The sequence below is a fragment of the Lynx canadensis genome, chromosome B3 (genome assembly GCF_007474595.2).
Source record: "Lynx canadensis isolate LIC74 chromosome B3, mLynCan4.pri.v2, whole genome shotgun sequence".
NCBI lineage: Eukaryota > Metazoa > Chordata > Mammalia > Carnivora > Felidae > Lynx > Lynx canadensis.
This window is the reverse complement of record NC_044308.2, coordinates 72,173,149-72,190,130: the sequence shown is the minus strand read 5'-3', so window position 1 is coordinate 72,190,130 and position 16,982 is coordinate 72,173,149. Positions and strand designations below refer to the sequence as shown.

Below are 16,982 nucleotides of genomic sequence, written 5' to 3'. Positions count from 1 at the left end.
AGGAAATTCTTTCCGCAGAATCCTTGTCAGTTTTCAGCCTTTGTGAGAGATTACTACAGAGAGCTTACCCATTTACTGGAAAGTCCATTACACTATTAGAAAGTTCCTTCATACTGAGCTGGAAGTGCCTCCTTGTAGATTCTACTCTGGAGTAGATAGAACTCATCTGTATCATCCTTTCAGATGTAGTATCCCTTCAGCACCAAGAGCTGTGATGTGGGAGAAACAAAAAAAGTCACTAGCTCTGTTGTTATTTTATTTTTTAATGTTTTTATTTTATTTTTGAGAGAGAGAGAGAGAGAGAGAGAGAGAGTACAAGCAGGGGAGGGGCATAGAGAGGGAGACACAGAATCTGAAGCAGGTTCCAGGCTCTGAATTGTCAGCACAGAGCCCGCCACAGGGCTCAAACTCACGGACTGTGAGATCATGACCCGAGCCGAAGTAGGACACTCAACTGACTGAGCCACCCAGGAGCCCCATTATTTTAAATGAGATTCCTTAAGACCAATCACTTTTTTTTTTCATGCTAGGAGCCTGGTACCTTTATTGTACCTTTAACAATATAGAGAAAAAAAATGCTAGCCTGCCATCAGATGTACCTGGCTTCCAGGCCTGTCTCTGTTACATGATGGCTGTGCAACCTTGGATAGATTACTTAACCTCGCTGAGCCTCTTGCTTATCTGCGAAGAAAGTCATCTCTGGAATGCCTGGTTGGCTCAGTTGGTTGAGCGGCTGACTCTTGATTTTGGCTCAGGTCATGATCTCACAGTTTTGTGGGATCGAGCTCCACATAGGGCTCTGCACTGGCAGCTTGGGAGTGTCTCTCTCTCTCTCTCTCTCAAAATAAATAAATAAACATTAAAAAATGAAAATAAAGAGAATCATCTATAAGTAGGAGTGATCAGAGCTGTAATATTCAAAATATGTCATGTATATGAAAATATCCTTTAAATTATAAAGAGCCCTCTTTATATTTAGTTTTATTATAACGACTGTCCATCTACACTCAGTCTTTTCGCCAGCCTTTCATCTCCCCAGTTTCAACTGGTGGTAGTTGACTTCTTGGCCTCATAATCAGGATATACCAGAAAGTTCTTATTTCAGCTTTACACCCCAGAAGCAGTCGCATCATCAAACAAGGTGGCATCGAATCATGAGAGAACCAAAAAGCACTGTGGAGACCTGGGATGAAGAGTTAGAAAAACAAGCAGGGACATTTTCTGAACAGACAGCACGGGGAGAGGCCTGAGCCCTGGCAGTGAGGAGAGGGTTAAATCCTTCCCTCTGCAGTACAAAAGAAAAGAGTGTGCGGAAAGATTAGGATTTTTGCTTTTACAATGGGAGCTGCAGAAGCGTAGGGAAGAAGCTGAAGAAAAAAAAGGGGGCGTCTCCCCTTTAAAGACTTGCAGAGATTGAGAGAGAAAGAGAGAGAGAGAGTCAGGGACAGAGAATCAGAGGGAGCGCGGGCCAGTCTGTCTGTCTGTCTCTGGGAAGGGAGACCATCTCTGCTTCCCAGTGATTAGCACTGGGGGAGAGGCATCAGTTGGCTTCAGACCCAAGGGGAGACCAGACCAGGTCACCCCAGTTAGGACTAAGTGAGCTTTGCCCCTCCCTACCCCACCTCCACCCGGGAATGTCTCGGCGAAAGCAGCGGAAACCCCAACAGTTAATCTCGGACTGCGAAGGTCCCAGCGCGTCTGAGAACGGTGGGTGCCTGGGGAGGGGTGCGGGAGCCCTGAGTCCCAGCCCGTGTGGGTCAGGCCAGGGCAAGGGAGGGCACCCGGGCCACGGGTGAAGCCAGGGGAGGACTTGGTCATTGGGGGTTTGAAGAAGTTGGATGCAGAGAGTAGCAGGCATTGACCTGTGCTGGGGGAGAAGCCCCGCTGCTTGGCTTTTCTCAGATTGGATTCTGTTTGTGTTTTCCTTGTTTTTCTCCGGATGAAATGGAGTTTTCAAACTGGCTCTGTCTCCCCACCCAAGAGTTTTCTCCTCAGGTCCCCCTTTGCTCACTGGTCTTTGTGTCGTTGCTAAGTAACCTCCTCAGACCTGGAGGCCAGTCTCTTAGGGGTGGGATTTTCCCCCCTTTTCTTTCTGGAGAGTTGGGTTGCAAGAGAATGAATTGGATAAACGTGAAGGTTCCCCTGAGGGAGAAGAGAAAAAAGTTTCTCATTGTTGGGCTGAGCTGAGAACAGATCAGAGCTCCCAGAGGGAGAGAGCTAATGTCGGTCAGATGCAGCCTGGCTTGGGGTGCGGATCCGTGTCACCTAGGGTAGAGGCTGGAGGAGAGGTCTGGATGAGGGACTCAGGTTTGTGCTTCAAGGGAGGCCACGCTGAAACAAAACAAAACAAAAGTATGAATTAACGTACTTGCAGCTGTTTTTAAAGTAACAGATTTTCTGGGGCGTCTGGCTGGCTCAGTAGGTAGAGCATGCAACTCTTGATCTTGGGTCGTCAGTTCCAGCCCCGCAGTGAGTGTAAAGATTACTAAAGGGATTAAATAAACTTAAAATAATAAAGTAATAGATTTTCTTTGTGGGGGTGGGGGAGAGAATTTTATGTATTCCTATAATAGTCCAGTCAGAGGCAGATAGTGGAGTAACTTGGGGTATCGAGAAGTGACATTGCCCAAAGTCTCAGAAACACTTAGAGCACTTTGTCAGGACCAAAACAGGTTCCCTGATGCTCAGGGCTAGTGGGCTCACTCTAGTAAATTAGAATTTTTCAAATTTGCTTGAACGTGGATCCAGGGTAGAGTCTGGGAATCTATATCTTTGCAAGTGTCCAGGTAATTCTTAGGCTCAGGCAAGTTTTGGATATACTGTATCAGTATATGGCTATGTATGTTCACACTGTGAAAGTCTGGAAGTTCTGCCCCTCAGGGATAAACTATTTAGCAAACAGTTGACTCATTGGGCAGTGCAGTGTGGTACTAAGAACAAGGGTTCTAGCAAAAAAAAACAAAAACAAAAACAAAAAACAAAAACCAAGGGTTCTGAAGCCACACTTTCAGGATTCAAATCCTGGTTAGCTGTGCAACTTGGGTTCGTTTACTTTGCCTCTCTGTGCCTGTTTCCTCATCTGTAAAATACTAGCTACCTCATTAGGTTATCATGAGGATTGGAATGAGTTAATAGGTGTAAAGCACTTGGAAAGATAAATAGCATAAATAAGTGCTCAATTTATGTGGTATCGTAGTCCCTAGCATAACTAAGTACTTAATGCATGTAAGTATTGTTATCATATGTGAGGACAGTGGCACTTCCTGCGAGGGCTGAAACCTGACCAAACCTCAGGCATCTCTTGGTGAACTTCAGTCCTTCTCTATGAGATGTGTGCATGAAAAGCTCTAGGATAATGTATTTGTAGTGACTAAAACTGAGTCATGGGTTAAATTTCCCTTTCCACCTGTTGTTGTAAAAAAATGACCTGAGATGAAATCAGTGCTCCCCTGTGCTATGGAACAACTTTAACAGACATACTGTGTTTTGGGTAGAACACATTCTCCTCAAGTCACTGCTTTGCTGGGATCCCACTGTGCCCATATTTAGAGGTTCATGATGGTGGCATCCTTCCCTCCTGGGACACATTAGCCTTCCTTAATGCTGCTGCAGGCCGGATGTTTCCTCCTCCGGCTCTACAGGAGACTTCCCGTAGAGCCTCGGAGTTGCCTCTCAGTCCTGCTCCCCTGCTGGCTGGATTGTGGAACAATGCCGAACCCCTGCCCCCTCCAAGAGACAACTTCTCCTCTCCCCACACTTCCCAAGTCTGCTCACCCACTCCCCGTGGTACCACTGTTGACGAAGAGCTTGCGCAGGCGTCAAAAGAAATCTTTCACCACTGCCCTGAGTGGATTCTTAAGCCCCTTGTGCTATGGCTCCCACTTGGGGCTGTGAACACTCTGGGGCATGGGGTTGCTGCTACAGAGTCATCCCCGCAGAAACAGTGCAGGCTCACATCGATGGCAGCAGCAAATTCTGGCTGAATTTTGCCTTTGAGCCAGAAACGTCAGAAACACAAAGGTAAGGAGTAAGAAAGCAGTAGTAACCTCTGAAGGTCTGCCTAAAGAAAGCAAAGGGCTTTCTGATCAGAATTCTCCGGGGCTACTTCCACGCCCTGGAGTGTCACCGAGTCACATCTGGAAGATGAGGTGGCTGTACCAGAGCAAACCTAAAATTCCTTCCTGCTCGTGTAAGACAGATAACTTTCCCATTCCCTCCTTTTCCATCGATACGGTTTCTATTTGCTTGTGTGATCTTCAGGCGGCTGACTTTTCCTTCTACCCCAGAAACATTTTTTTGTTCTGCATGCCCCCAAATTAGGGTAGGGAGGACTCTCTGTCCTCTGGTGTACCTGTGAAACTACGTGCTTCCTCATGAGCATCTGCAGACAGTTATTTAGCAGGCTAGTGTGCAACTGAAGTTTTCAGGAGGCTTTGCCTTCTTTTGGGCAACATTTACCATACGTGACAAGCAAATGCTCAGCCTTTGTCGCACATGTCCAAAGCCTCATCTCTGCAGTGACCTGAGACGTCACCAAGAAACGGTCTGAAAAACCTGTTTTCTAGCCCTGTTTTTGTTCAGCTTCCCAGACCAGAACACCAAAACCTAACAGAATAGTTACTGCACATAAGTGATGAGAAGGAAATAGTCTTTTTACGTAAAAACTCTGGAGAGAGGAAAAAAAAATCTCTCTCCCCTACAGAGTCTAGAAATCTGGATGAGGAACATATGAGATGCGAATAGGGAAAACGTAAACTAGTACATCTGGGAAATGAAGGAAACGATCAGAAACCCAGATATTTAGTGAGAAGGAGAAACCAGGACAACAGCCAAACAGATCTAGAGGGAGAAATGGAAGCCGGCAGACAGCAACAGCAGCAAAAGGAGAAGGAAGGCAAAAAGAGAGTTCTGAGGGCTCTGATCTCTTTATATATGGATGTAGAGAGCATAATCCCTCAGGGTATTGAGCCTAAGCCTTTCAGCCCTAGGTACCCCTGGGTCAAAAAGAAAATATTTCTGAGTAGATAGAAAGTAACTCGGGCCAGGTGCAATATGGAGCACTGGATCAGGAAGCAGGAAACCTGGGTTGTTTTTTTAATTAAAAAAAATTTTAAGTTTATTTATTTATTTTTTATTTAAAAAAAATTTTTTTTAACGTTTATTTATTTTTGGGACAGAGAGAGACAGAGCATGAACTGGGGAGGGGCAGAGAGAGAGGGAGACACAGAATCGGAAACAGGCTCCAGGCTCCGAGCCATCAGCCCAGAGCCCGACACGGGGCTCGAACTCACGGACCGCGAGATCGTGACCTGGCTGAAGTCGGACGCTTAACCGACTGCGCCACCCAGGCGCCCCTAAGTTTATTTATTTTTGACAGAGACAGAGTGCGAGCATCAGCTGGGGAGGGGCAGAGAGAGAGGGAGACACAGAATCCGAAGCAGGCTCCAGGCTCTTAGCTGTCAGCACGGAGCCTGACACGGGGCTCAAACTCATGAACTGTGAGATCATGACCTGGCCCGAAGTCAGACACCCAACCGACTGAGCCACCCAGGCACCCCGGAAACCTGGGTTTTAATCCAGCTTTGACCTTGAAGCTACATGACGTTGGATGAATCCATTCTTCCCCCGGGGCTTCAGTTATTGGTCTTTAAATAATAGCACTTCTAGGGGTGCACCTGGGTGACTCAGTCAGTTGAGCGTCTGACTTTGGCTCAGATCATGATCTCACAGTTCGTGGGTTTGAGCCTGTGTCAGGTTCAGTACTGACAGTTCAGAGCCTGGAACCTGCTTCAGATTCTGTGTCTCCCTCTTTCTCTGCCCCTCCCCTGCTTGTGCGCTGTCTCTCTTGCTCTCAAAAATAAATAAACGTTAAAAAAATTTAAATAATAGAACTTCTTGCCAATATTTCAGGAACATTTACTATTTGGCAGGTACTATGCTAGCCCTGCACATATTTCCCCTTGATTCCTCCCAACTCTATTATTATCTCCATTCAATTTGTTTTAAGTTCATTTATCTATTATTTGAAAGACATCGCGTGCAGGGGAGGGGCAGAGAGAGAAGGAGAGAGAATCCCAAGCGGGTTCCATACCGCCAACACAGAGCCCAACCCAGGGCTCAAACCCATGAACCATAAGATCATGACCTGAGGTAAAACCAAGAGTTGGACCCCCAACTGACAGAGCCAACCAGGTGCATCTCCATTCATTTTTTTTTTTTGAATGTGTGGTAAAATATACATAACAAAATTTACCATTTTAACCACTTTTAAGCATATGACTCAGTGATTAAGTATATTCACAATGTTGTGCAACCATTACCACCATCCATCTCCAAAACTCTTTCATCTTTTAAAATTGAAATCCTTGGGGCGCCTGGGTGGCTCAGTCGGTTGAGTGTCCGACTTCGGCTCAGGTCATGATCTCACAGTCTGTGAGTTCGAGCCCCATATCGGGCTCTGTGCTGATGGCTCAGAGCCTGGAGCCTGCTTCCGATTCTGTGTCTCCCTCTTTTTCTGTCCCTTCCCTGCTCATGCTCTGTCTCTCTCTGTCTCAAAAATAAATAAAAACAGTATGAAAAAAAATAAAAAATAAATAAAATAAAATAAAATAAAAATAAAACTGAAATCCTATACCCATTAAACAATAATTCCCCATTCCCTTCGCTCTGCAGCCCCTAGCAATCACCATCCTATTTTCTGTCTCTATAACTTTACCAATTCTAGGTACCTCATATAAAGGAATTACACAATATTTGTCCTTTTGTGTCTTGCTTGTCTCACCATGTTTTCAAGGCTCATCCTTGTTGTAGCATCTATAAGAATTTCAGTCCCTTTTGAAGTTATACCCCCATTTTATTTTATTATTTTTTAATGTTTATTTATTTTTAGAGAGTGAGTGAGTGAGTAGGGGAGGAGGTGCAGAGAGAGCAGGCTCCTCAGTGTTGGTGCAGAGCCAAACGTGGGGCTCGAACCCACACACTGTGAGATCATGACCTGAGCCAAAATCAAGAGTCAGATGCTTAACCGACTGAGCCACCCAAGCACACTATCCCCATTTTATTTTTATCTTTTATTTTATTTATTTTTTAAGTAGGCTTCCTGCCCAGCACAGAGCCCAACATGGGGCCTGAACTCACGATCATCTTGAGATCAAGACCTGAGCTGAGATCCAGAGTCTGACACTTAACAGACTGAGCCACCCAGGTGCCCCTATGTCCCTCATTTTAAAGAGAAATCCAAACCTTAGAGAAATAGAGAAACTTTCCCAAGATCACAAAGATCTTGAAAGTGCTGGGACGATAACTCAGTCCTGTTTGATTCAGAGCTGGCACTGTTTTTTGGTTTTTTTTTTTAAGTTCATTTATTTATTTTGAGAGAGAGATTGAGAGAGTCCCAAGCGGGGTCCGTGCGGTCAGCACAGAGCCCAATGCAGGGCTCACAAACTGTGAGATTGAGACCTGGCGCTGAGATCCAGAGTCGGACGCTTAACCACCTAAACCACCCAGGCACCCCAAAGCTGGCACTCTCAATCACTGTGCTCAGGGGTGGTGGTGGGTGGGAGGAAGATCAGATCTCTGAAGTCCTTACCAGGAGCAAAAGAGTATGAATTCTTTGCTAAATGCTGAGTCCTTTGATGTCAGAAAAATGTCTCTTAAAAAACCTTTTCGGTGTTTGATCTAAGATATTCCTGTTTAGGAAACGAACATATTTTTCTCACTTAACATCCCATGTACAAATTATCATGCCTGTTTGCCTACGACATTGCACAGGTCACAGATGCATTACTAGGTGTGGGTGGCCTGGCAGAAGAGTGTGTATGTGTATTTAGGAGAGAGAAGTGACAAAGAGAAGATAGGACATTCTCCCTTAGAAGTAGTCTATAGCAACAGTGCAGCAGTTACAGAATCCATTCATGTTAGCATTGGCCCAATGCTAACAGTAAGTTTAGGCAGGTGCTTACATAGTATACTTTGTTTCTTCAGTGGCTGGACGATGCTTGAACCGTGTGTAGAACAAAGCCTTTATCTTAAAATTAGAAATATAGCTCAAGGGGCGCCTGGGTGGCTCAGTCGGTTGAGCGTCCGACTTCAGCTCAGGTCACGATCTCATGGTTTGTGAGTTCGAGCCCCGAGTCAGGCTCTGGGCTGATGGCTCAGACCCTGGAGCCTGCTTCCCATTCTGTGTCTCCCTCTCTCTCTGCCCCTCCCGCATTCATGCTCTGTCTCTCTCTGTCTCAAAAATAAATAAACATTAAAAAAAAAAAAAAGAAATATAGCTCAAGATGCACATACCCTGGGAAAGGCAATGCAGTCACTTAAATTCACAGTCAGGTGTAAATCTTTATCAAAATCTGTTCATGGAAGCTGGATACGAGAGAGCTGACCTCTCTCTGCCGGCAGAGCAGAGAGGGAGCCAGACAGGAAGATTTGGCCCTGGGCAGCTGGTTTTGCCTCTGTCCTAATTTGGGCCAGGTAAGATTTGTGAGCCGCAGGGTAGAAGGTTCCCTGGGAAGAGCAGTCCTCTGAAAGGTACCGTGGCTCTCATCCTTCCTGTACACTGGAATCGCCTGAGGAATTTTATAAACACACTGATACCTGGATGCCACCCTCAGGGATTCTGAACTAATTGATCTGGGGTGTGGCCTGGATATTGGATGTTTCAAAGCTCTCCCAGTATTTTTAATGGGCAGCAAAGTTTGAGAACCGCTTTTTCAACTCTACCATTCTGCTGTGTACTCCGCACCTAATTTTCTTTGTTCTCCCTAGCCATTCTCTCCCAAGCCTAGAGCCGCAGTTTAGAGAGCTACCTGGTTTCCCTTTTCATTGTTATTCTGGCTCTTTATAAATTTAAACAAGCGTGTCCAGGTCTTAGTCCCTACATCCATCCCAGACTTTGCCTGTGACCCAGGATAGCTTACCTACCCTTATCTGCTATCTAGGGACACCATTACCAGCTTAGTTTATTCCTGTGTTTATGACTTCATTCGTGTCTGCCTAAGAATCCTGCCCCCCTTTTCAGGATAGGCAGTGAGTGCAAAGTGCTGAGAAATAGAGGGTTCCTCTTACAGGTGGCTGTTGATCCGTCACCTTTCAGCAGGGACTAAATTTACCTTAAAGAAGAGTGCAGGTCAAATTACCCATCAGAAAGCAAGTTTCATTAAAGAGCAAGAAAGGGGACAGTGTTTCCCAGGAGAAGATGAAAAGAAAAGGATTTCTTTTCTTGTCGGAAGACTTGACAAAACAGCAACTTGATATCAAATGTTCAATGCTAATTAACAAATGCTGGGTAGAAAGCTTCCACCTGATTCCCTCTCCCTTACTGAGGCCAGAGAGCAAATGGCAGGCAGGAGCTACACAGGGCCCTTTCTCTGGAGTTAGAGAAGCCACACAATGTTGGTGTGCTTGAGAAAGCACTGGACAGGAGTCAAAATTCTGAATGCTTGCTTCACTGAATTACTGTGTGAACTTGGGAAAGTCACTTATCCTCTCCAAGCTTCAATTTCCTGCTCTGTAAAAATAAACAACACTGCATGAACCTGTGACTTTCCATAACTGAAATAGATCCCCCCTCTCCCTCGTTGTAAGGGTCAGTCCTGAAAGCACAGAGCCCATCTTTTTCAGAGCTGTCGTTCGTAATATTTAGATACTCATGATCATGTAAAGTTTCAAAACATAATTCGGTAAAATGTTTTCGATTTAAAAAGACAGCAAAATTCGTGTTGTGAAGTGGATGGTGCCAACATTAGGTCCAAAAAAGACTCCTCCAGAAAAGATTCCTTGCCATTGGCATATGCCAATATTAACCAACGTCTTACCTCAGAAATTAATAAGATGATATGGGGCATCTGGGTGGCTCACTCGGTTAAGCGTCGGACTTCGGCCCAGGTCACGATCTCATGGTTCTTGAGTTCAAGACCCGCGTTGGGCTCAGAGCCTGGAGCCTGCTTTGGATCCTGTGTCTCCCTCTCTCTCTGCCCCTCACCCCACTCACACACACACTCTCTCTCTCAAAAACAAATATTTTTAAAAATTAAAAAAAGAAATTAATAAGATAGTAAATAACATGAAAAACTGATCTAATTTTAGCAAATGTGCATTTTAGGTTATTTTCATTGTTTTGCCACTGACAATGTAAATTCTCTAACCCATAATATTTGGGACTCCCCCCCCCCAAATTTTAAAGTCCCGTGTGTTCATATTAACATGATTTGTCAAGAGTTTTCCAAGTTTTTGTCACCACAATATTTCTCTGAGAAAGACAGCACAGCTACAATCTTACCACTTTACAAAATGAACATGGTGGCACGATTAACCACTGTGCCTCAATTTACCAGCCAGGCAACGATAGAGCTGGGATTAGAAGGTCGTGGGTTTACTGATGTCGAGGCAAACCACAAAACTAAGGACTTGGGGGGTCACTTCCTGTAAGTAAGATTAAACTCTTTCCCGAGGTGGAAACCCTATTAAGACGCATTTCAAGGTAGAAAGAGAACGCAGAGTATCTGGTCTAAGAGACATCATACCCCTACTTATCCCGTCTGACTACGAGGTGGCCTCTGTGGCGGTGAGCTAGTGTTATGTCCTTTCTAGGCATTCAAACCAGCTTGGGGCTGAAAGGGCTTTCCGCCCAGAGAGGCTGCCTCGTAGCTCCCACTGCATTTTCTCCATTGTTTCAGGAATTCCCCTCCCCCCAGGTTAGAGCTAGGTGGGCCTCTGTAGGCCCCTGCAGGCCAGCGTCTCCCCGGACGCAACTGTCCTTAACAGTGGCAGTGTGCCCTGTGCTGCACGAGAAGGGCAATGGAGGAAGAAGACGGGCAGGGAAGAGCTATTAAAGAGGAGGTGCTCCGGGAATAAGCACGAAGTCTATAAATCAGGTGTGAGCCCGGTGATCTGTGGAGTAACTTGCATTGGGCTATTCTGGGGGAGGGGGGGGAGGGGGAGGGAGTGAAGGGGCTCAATGTTCCGCAGAGAGGAGGGTCCTGAAATGACTTCCTTGGAAATTATGCCTTGCAGCCTCCCACACTGAGAAACTTCTTTTGTGGAGGGGGATGGGGGTAGGGTGGGAATAAAGATGAGGAAGACTGGACAAAACTTGGGGTATTTAGGGGTGCGGGTTTTGATAAGGCGTGGATGTCCTGGGCTCCCCCTCCCACTCTGGCCCTCAGAACCTCTGAGATCAGACCACCCTCTCTGGAGTCCACGTTTTCCAGGCTCAGCGGATCCTTTATCCAAAGAAAAATAAGAGAAGCCTATCGCTTTGCTCTATTGAGCAGAGCTGTGTTTCCCACTGTGCCCCCTTGAGCCCGAGGGGGGTGGGGGCAGGTCTAGGCAAAGCCATCTGGAGAAGGGGGGAGCTGGCAGAGGGCGAGGGAAGGTGGACCCCACCACGCCCCACAAGCACCTGTCACTGAGCCTACGGAAACCTGCTAGGCTCTGGGCTCCCGCCCCACACACCCACCTCCCACTCCCCGCTCCTGCCCGGCTCCCCAGCAGCTCCTCCCCCATCTCCCCTCTCCTAGCTTTCTCGCTCCAGCTCCTCCCCTCCTCCGCGCCTCCTCGCTCCCCTCCCCCTCCTCCGCGGCTCCCTGCCCCCGCCGCCGCCGCCGCCGCCGCCGCCGCCGCGGATCTCCATCTCCGCAGTCTGGGCCGCTGGGTGCAGAGGCTGCCGCACCCCGGCGGCCACCGCCGCCTCCCCCCATCCCGATACCCATTGTCTCCCATTCTACCCTGCCCTCCACCCCCACCCCACCCCCCGTCCCTACAACCATGGCGCACGAAACCGGGAGGAGCTCTCGTCTCGGGGGGCCCTGCGGGGAGCCGGCGGAGCTTGGAGGTGCGGTAGGGCCCTGCCTGGGCAGGGGTGGGGGCGGAGGGCACGCGCGCGGGGTGAGGGACTTCTCGGCGGACGGGATAAAATGCACGATTCTCTGCGTAGGGCCCCCTGCTCACACCCATTCCTTGCGCCCGCGGGTGGCCCGGGGTTGGGGGGTGGGGGACCGGCAGGCGGAGGCAGGAGCTTGAGCGTGCCTGCTCCCCTGCCCCCATGCTGGGGTGTTTCGTGTCCGGACGGGTCACCACCGAGCTCTAGCCTTCGGCTTGGCCTGATGGTGAGCTCATCTCCCCACCCCCCACCAAGCGGTTACTGGGCTCGTTGTTAATTAGAGCCTTCGCCTGCCCATCCCAGCCGCACCACCCACGCTCTCTCCTTGTCTTCTCCCTAGGTGATGCTAGCGAGGAGGACCACCCCCAAGTCTGTGCCAAGTGCTGCGCACAATTCACTGACCCAACTGAATTCCTCGCCCACCAGAATGCGTGTTCTACTGACCCCCCTGTAATGGTGATAATTGGGGGCCAGGAGAACCCCAACAACTCTTCGACCTCTTCTGAACCCCGGGCTGAGGGCCAAACTAGCCCCCAGGTCATGGAGGCAGAGCACAACAACCCTCCGGATTCTGGGTCCTCTGTGCCCACAGATCCCACCTGGGGCCCTGAGCGGAGAGTAGAGGAGCCTGCCGGGCACTTCCTGGTCGCTGCCACAGGTACGGCAGCGGGGGGAGGCGGGGGCCTGATCTTGGCTAGTCCCAAGCTGGGAGCGACCCCATTACCTCCAGAGTCCACCCCCGCACCCCCCCCTCCTCCTCCTCCACCTCCGCCCCCAAGTGCAGGCAGCGGCCACTTGAACATCCCTCTGATCTTGGAAGAGCTGCGGGTGCTGCAGCAGCGGCAGATCCATCAGATGCAGATGACTGAGCAAATCTGCCGCCAGGTGCTGCTGCTTGGCTCCTTAGGCCAGACAGTGGGCACCCCTGCCAGTCCCTCCGAGTTACCTGGGGCAGGGACTGCCTCCTCCACCAAGCCCCTGCTTCCCCTCTTCAGCCCCATCAAGCCTGTCCAGACCACCAAGACCCTGGCACCTTCCTCCTCCTCTTCCTCCTCCTCCTCCTCCTCCTCGGGGGCAGAAACGCCCAAGCAGGCTTTCTTCCATCTTTACCATCCACTGGGGTCACAGCACCCTTTTTCTGCCGGAGGGGTTGGGCGCAGCCACAAACCCGCCCCCGCCCCCTCCCCAGCCCTGCCAGGCAGCACAGATCAGCTGATTGCCTCGCCTCACCTGGCGTTCCCAGGCACCACGGGACTCTTGGCAGCACAGTGTCTTGGGGCAGCTCGAGGCCTCGAGGCTGCTGCCTCCCCAGGGCTCCTGAAGCCAAAGAATGGAAGTGGTGAGCTGGGCTACGGGGAAGTGATGGGTCCCTTGGAGAAGCCTGGCGGACGGCACAAGTGCCGCTTCTGTGCCAAAGTATTTGGCAGTGACAGTGCCCTGCAGATCCACCTGCGCTCCCACACGGGTGAGAGGCCCTATAAGTGTAATGTCTGTGGCAACCGCTTCACCACCCGCGGCAACCTCAAAGTGCATTTTCACCGGCATCGCGAGAAGTACCCGCACGTGCAGATGAACCCTCACCCGGTGCCCGAGCACCTAGACTATGTCATCACCAGCAGCGGCCTGCCCTATGGTATGTCCGTGCCGCCGGAGAAGGCCGAGGAAGAGGTGGCCGTGCCAGGCGGGGGCGTGGAACGCAAGCCGCTGGTGGCCTCCACTACAGCACTTAGTGCCACCGAGAGCCTGACGCTGCTCTCCACCGGTGCGGGCACAGCCACGGCTCCCGCGCTCCCTGCTTTCAATAAGTTTGTGCTCATGAAGGCAGTAGAGCCAAAGAGTAAAGCCGATGAAAATACCCCTCCGGGGAGCGAGGGCTCAGCCATCGCCGGGGTGGCAGAAAGCGGCACGGCGACCCGAATGCAGCTGAGTAAGCTGGTGACTTCGCTGCCCAGCTGGGCGCTGCTCACCAACCACTTTAAGTCCACAGGTAGCTTCCCCTTCCCCTATGTGCTAGAGCCCTTGGGGGCCTCCCCCTCTGAGACCTCAAAGCTGCAGCAACTGGTAGAAAAGATTGATCGGCAGGGAGCCGTGGCAGTGGCGTCTACTGCCTCGGGCGCCCCCACCACCTCCGCGCCCGCGACCTCAACCGCTGCGTCATCTGGGCCTAACCAGTGTGTCATCTGCCTCCGGGTGCTGAGCTGTCCTCGGGCCCTGCGCCTGCATTACGGCCAACACGGAGGTGAGCGGCCCTTCAAATGCAAAGTGTGTGGCAGAGCTTTCTCCACGCGGGGCAATCTGCGTGCACATTTCGTGGGCCACAAGGCCAGTCCGGCAGCCCGGGCCCAGAACTCCTGCCCCATCTGCCAGAAGAAGTTCACTAACGCCGTGACTCTGCAGCAGCATGTTCGGATGCACCTGGGGGGCCAGATCCCCAACGGTGGCACCACGCTCTCGGAAGGCGGGGGAGCTGCCCAGGAGAATGGCTCCGAGCAGTCCACAGTCTCCGGGGTGGGGACCTTCCCCCAGCAGCCGTCCCAGCAGCCATCCCCAGAAGAGGAGCTGTCTGAAGAGGAGGAAGAGGACGAGGAAGAGGAAGAAGACGTGACTGATGAAGATTCCCTGGCAGGGAGGGGCTCAGAGAGCGGAGGTGAGAAGGCGATATCAGTGCGAGGCGATTCGGAAGAGGCGTCTGGGGCAGAGGAGGAAGTGGGGACAGCGGCGGCGGCGGCCATGTCTGGGAAGGAGATGGATAGCAGTGAGAAGGTGATTCAGCAGCCTTCCCTGCCGCCCCCGCCCCCACCACCCGACAGCCTGGATCAAACACGGCCCATGGAGCAGGGAGGCAGCAATGCCGCAGGAGGCATGGAAGAGGGGGGCAAACCAGAGAGGAGCTCGAGCCCACCATCAGCACACACCCGGGAAGGGGAAGGCGGCGGCGGCACCTCGGCGGAGGAGCTGAGCACGCAGGAGGCGATGAGAAAGGAGCCGGGAGAGAGCAGCAGCAGAAAGGCCTGTGAGGTGTGTGGGCAGACCTTTCCCGCCCAGGCAGCCCTGGAGGAGCATCAGAAGACCCACCCCAAGGAGGGGCCGCTCTTCACTTGTGTGTTCTGCAGGCAGAGCTTTCTCGAGCGGGCTGTCCTCAAGAAGCATATGCTGCTGGCTCACCACCAGGTACAACCCTTTGCTCCCCACGGTCCTCAGAATATTGCTGCTCTTTCCTTGGTCCCAGGCTGTTCACCGTCCATCACATCCCCGGGGCTCTCCCCCTTTCCCCGAAAAGATGACCCCACCATCCCATGAGCCTGTTTTCCTGCTCATGACCCAGGGAGCAGAAACCGAGAGCTCTGTAGAAGCACCTCCACAGGATTTACGAGCCCTTATCTGTCTTTTTTCTCTGAGTCCTTCTGTGGTACATCCCCCGTGGCTTCTCTCTAGTCCCTGAGCTTGGAAATGGCTGTGCTTGCCAGGGGGATGGCCCCCTGATGAATTTTTTCTTCCCTCTTCACTCACTGTACCTGAGGAAAATAGTTTCTCTGCAGCTTTCACATTCCCAAGGGGATCCCCCTCCAGCTTCCCTGGGGTGACCCCTCTCCCCCCTCTCCTTTCTTCCTCTCCCTTTCCCTTTGGCAGGTGCACCTGAGCACCCACGTTTGGAACTGCAGCCCAGCCCGAAGGGGCCGGCAGCTGTCCCTGGAGGGCCCAGTGCCACTCCTCTCTGGTGACCAGGTCAACCTGCAGGACTTCCTGTCCCAGGATGTTCCTGCCCAACTGGTGAGGGTAGGTCCCCTGTCTTTCTGGAACCAGTACACAGCTTTCCTGTCAAGGGACCTGCCCACCAAGCCCCGGAGTTCCGGCTCCACCTCCACTACCAGTTTAGGTCTGGCACCACCAGTGCTGTTTGGCCCAGGAACTATGGCTGGGAACGTGCCTCCAGCAATGGGATCCAGAGAGGCCAAGGAGAAGAGAGCCCCCCTCTTCCTATTTCGGTCTCCTGCATCCAAGGCAGTGCCTGAGAAGCCCGTCAGAGAAGAAAAGTAGCAAACTGTACATTTCTTCTTTTCCCTGCTCTGGAAGGTGCCAGCAATGAAGATACAACAATATCTGTATCTGGCGGCTCAGCCCTAAGGGGTAGGGAGAAACGAAGAGCATATAGGACATTCTTCCCAGTAAACTCCCATTCAGGCAAAGGTGTTGTCTGGTCAGTTTGCCAAGACACCTCCAGCTTCTCCTGTTCCTTCATCATGGCCTGTCAAAGTTAGGAAACGAGCAGATGTCTTAGCAGCAGGTCTCTCGTGGGATCTTTTGGGAAATGTGAAGTTCATGTCTTTAACAAGCATTATTGGTGAGGGTCATTGAAGGAGGAATGATGGAGAGTTGAAGAGCGTTGCTAAAGCATAGGGCTTGCTGGGAACACGTGAGGTTAAGAAAGGGGCATGATGTGAGGGAGGGGACCTCGAATTCTCGATTGGATGGGTCTCACGAATGTTCTTTTGGACTGTTAGTGACTTAGTGTGCAGCAATGCACCTCAGGTCATAGGGGATTTCCTAGCACTAGTGTGCTTCTAGTTTTAGATAACTCCCTACTTTGTACCCTGGCCCCTTGTATTTTCCTTGTCTTCCTTTCTCAAGGCCTGTTTCCTCCCCATTTTGCCTGTCTATGGACCAGGGCTCATGTCTTTGCCACCGTCTGGTTCTTAGAGTCCCAGACCTTGGGAGATGAGCTCTAGGTGGTTTTCTCCCTGCCTCTCCGTCTTGTAATGAGATGTAGTATTTACTCTTAACATAGGATCATTTGGAACAGGAGTCCTGAGGGGGAGAGAGTGAGGGTTCTGCTATTGATTGACTTGAATGATGGTTTCTCCTCCAAAGGTATAGGCTCCAGAGCTTCCTAACATAGTAAAATGTGAAGAGCAGACAAGGGAGATATTAGTGTCTTTCCCTTTTCATTAAAAGTGTTTTAACCAAATATTTGTGTGTTTTTCCTTATTTCATGACTAAATAGCCAGCTGGGGTGTGATACGGGCATTCCCTAACATTGAGATTCCCTTCCCACCTACATCTCCTGCCAAAGCTGAACATATGGTGTTGAAATATTTAATTT

At 50.5% G+C, this 16,982-nt stretch overlaps 1 protein-coding gene across 2 annotated transcripts; it reads left to right on the top strand.

Annotated features, from left to right (window-relative positions):
• The first annotated feature begins 1,417 nt into the window (after positions 1–1,417).
• SALL2 (spalt like transcription factor 2) lies at positions 1,418–16,848 on the top strand. Of its 2 annotated transcripts, none has more exons than XM_030318660.1 (3): positions 1,418–1,707; positions 12,222–15,052; positions 15,512–16,848. In XM_030318660.1, the coding sequence occupies exons 1-3, from the start codon at positions 1,635–1,637 to the stop codon at positions 15,917–15,919; spliced, it is 3,312 nt and encodes a 1,103-aa protein (XP_030174520.1). In that variant the 5' UTR covers positions 1,418–1,634; the 3' UTR covers positions 15,920–16,848. The 2 variants fall into 2 exon arrangements, with proteins under 2 accessions (XP_030174520.1, XP_030174522.1); XM_030318662.1 differs by lacking the exon at positions 1,418–1,707 and adding an exon at positions 11,656–11,833.
• The last annotated feature ends 134 nt before the right edge of the window (positions 16,849–16,982 follow it).